Below are 2,796 nucleotides of genomic sequence, written 5' to 3'. Positions count from 1 at the left end.
GTCACATTCTTTTAACTTGTATGGTTATGTAAAAATTTGGGAATGATTATAACATATTATCAGATATTTGGTGCTTGTGTGGGAGGCCGAATTATAGAAAATATGGGACCACTTAGGACTGACTCTGAAGAAGTCCTGATCAGAGGACCTGGGTCAAAATCCCTCTGTGACCACAAGGCTAACGTGGTTTTCATGGAAAGAGAGGACAGCCTGTGTTTTCTAGAAGAGCTCATTTTAGTTTCAGACTCAAGGACAAGAGAGTGAAGAAAAACTTTGATGCTTTCTGAAAGGAAGAAAAATGTTTAAAATATGTAAGTTGGACAGTGAAGGGAATTGAAAGTTAAACCTAAGGACAGGGACTGCCAACAACCAAATTCGTAAAAGTTAAGAACACAAGTTATTGTTTTAAAATCCATTATTACAAGAAAAGGACAGGCAGTACCCACAGTACACCAGAATATGCAAATAGAAGTATCATGTTGAACTCATTTCTATGGAAATGACCATCACAAAATATTTACCTCAGAGGAAGATTGTGAAAAAATTAGCAAGTCAAGACTGAAGACCTGGAGAGAACTAAAACCTGAAGCTATCCTTTTCTCTTTTCTTTCTTCAATTTTACTTCATTATACTTCTACATTTAAAAAATTACTTGCTATTTTCTCTGAGCTAGAATAGTCAGTATGTTACAAATGGAAACATCAGGTCTTGGAAATGCTGAAATCTTTGAGACTCATAAAATAAAGGTATAAAAATTAAATTAAAAAAAATGGCAATTAAGAGTCTGACCTATTTTCTAAAATTTGTTTAATAGGGAAAAAATAAGTTAGCCTGGTGAGCAAGGTCGAGACCCTGAAAAGAAAAATGCTTTACTATATTACTCCCAATTCTACTGCAGCATCAAGATAATGTGAAAGACAAAATCCCTGCATGATTAAGGAGATGATTTTATCCAGCCAAATGCACAGGAAGAACAGTCATTAATGATGAAGGTCTCAAAGAAAAAGAAGGGGGCCTATAGTTTTATAGAGGAAGATAGAGTCATCTTTGAATCTTTACAAGAGTCGTGACAAATAATGGACATTGAGGCATAATGAAATAGGGTGGTTCTTCTGAGGTTAGCTCTCTCTGGAACACAAATGTGTAGGATGGGACATTCTTAATCATCACTAATCTATGACCACTAATTCTCTATTCCACTGAAAAAGTACTTTTAACTGCATTGTCTATTGTTTTGTTCAATATCCACTGAATAAAAGCTCAAGTGATCAATTCCTTTTCAAAGTCATCTCTAAGAAGTAATACTAATTACTTTGAAGATAATTATTTTTTCTTTTATTACACAATGAAAATGATCTAAAACTATTGTAGTTTTGTTTGTACCCAACCTGAAAGCCAAATTAAATGCTCAGTTTCAATTACAGTGACTCTATGTATGTATATACATACATGCATAAGATGGTATTTATGGTTGCCCATCATTTCCATATCATTATTTATAAGCATCACATATTAGCAGATTTATTGTTTGAGGATATTTTTTAATATCACTCAAATATTTTTGGTAGGAAGAAATACAGAAAAATGAAAGCGAGAACTAGTCAGCTTCTTTTTTGTTGCTTCTTTAAAGCTCATACTGAGAGCAGCAGTGAGTCCCGGTCTCAGCGCATCCTCATCTCCCAGGATCGAGGGCCTGCTGTCCACATCTCTTCTGTGAGCACGGCATCACCAAAAAAGCCTAGTATGTTTGATCCTGGCCTGGGTACATGGAACACAAGTGCCCAAGAGGAGAGCTACAGTGCTCAGGTACCTTCCAGAGGTGATGGCAAGAAGCTGCGAGAGTACAAGATGGTGGTTGTGGGTGCAAGTGGTGTGGGCAAGAGCGCACTGACCATCCAGCTGAACCATGAGTGCTTTGTGGAAGACCATGATCCCACGATCCAGGATTCCTACTGGAAGGAGGTGATCCTGGAGCAAGGGAGCTGCATTCTGAATGTGCTGGATACGGCTGGGCAACCCGCTCACAAGGGCCTACGTGATCAGTGCTTGGCTGCTGGGGATGGTGTGCTGGGTGTCTTTGCCCTTGATGATCCCTCAACTCTAACCCAGCTGCAGCAGATGCGGGCCACCTGGGGCCCTCACTATACCCGGCCCCTCGTCCTTGTGGGCAACAAGTGCGATCTTGTGACCACCAAAGGAGATGCTCATGCTGCTGCTATAGCCCTTGCAAAGAGCTGGGGGGTCCCTTTCATGGAGACCTCAGCTAAAACACGGCAAGGTGTGGATGAGGCCTTTTCCATGCTCCTCCATGAGATCCAAAGGGTCCAGGAGGCTGAGGCAGCGTTACGTGTGGCTAAAGCCCAGCGCCAGAAGGTCACGTGCAAGTGTGGCTGCTCTATAGCCTGAAGGTCCTGGTCAAGAAAAGTGGGCCATCCCCCAGGCCAGGGTGATGCTTCCTTGATATGAGAACCCTGAGCAACTAGTTGTGTGAGACACTGGATGTACTTGGGATAGATGGGCCCCTCTTCTGGGGAGGTTTTCATTCAGTGAGGGGCTTCTTGTTAATGTGGGATACATTCTTGGTTATGTTCTGTCAGATAGAGAGATTATTGTGCAAAACAAAATATAAGTTCTCAGGTTTCAAAAAAATAAAGTTCATATTTGTTGAAGAAATTTATTTATGAACTATAAAGAATTTTGAATTGAATCTCTGGGGCTAATGGTAGCAGAACAAGAATTATGTATCAGTGAAAATTGTTATATGAGAATTATCAAAGTGAATAGATATTTGGCATA

General features: G+C 40.2%; 1 protein-coding gene across 1 annotated transcript; it reads left to right on the top strand.

Annotated features, from left to right (window-relative positions):
- Positions 1–1,584: 1,584 nt before the first annotated feature.
- On the top strand, positions 1,585–2,406 carry LOC112313771 (GTPase ERas-like). The gene has a single exon (XM_024570398.2). The coding sequence runs from the start codon at positions 1,585–1,587 to the stop codon at positions 2,404–2,406; it is 822 nt and encodes a 273-aa protein (XP_024426166.2).
- Positions 2,407–2,796: the final 390 nt, after the last annotated feature.

Source organism: Desmodus rotundus, chromosome 13 (assembly GCF_022682495.2).
Source record: "Desmodus rotundus isolate HL8 chromosome 13, HLdesRot8A.1, whole genome shotgun sequence".
Classification (NCBI taxonomy): Eukaryota; Metazoa; Chordata; class Mammalia; order Chiroptera; family Phyllostomidae; genus Desmodus; species Desmodus rotundus.
The sequence above is the reverse complement of the archived record's forward strand: the minus strand, read 5'-3'. Positions and strand labels throughout refer to the sequence as shown.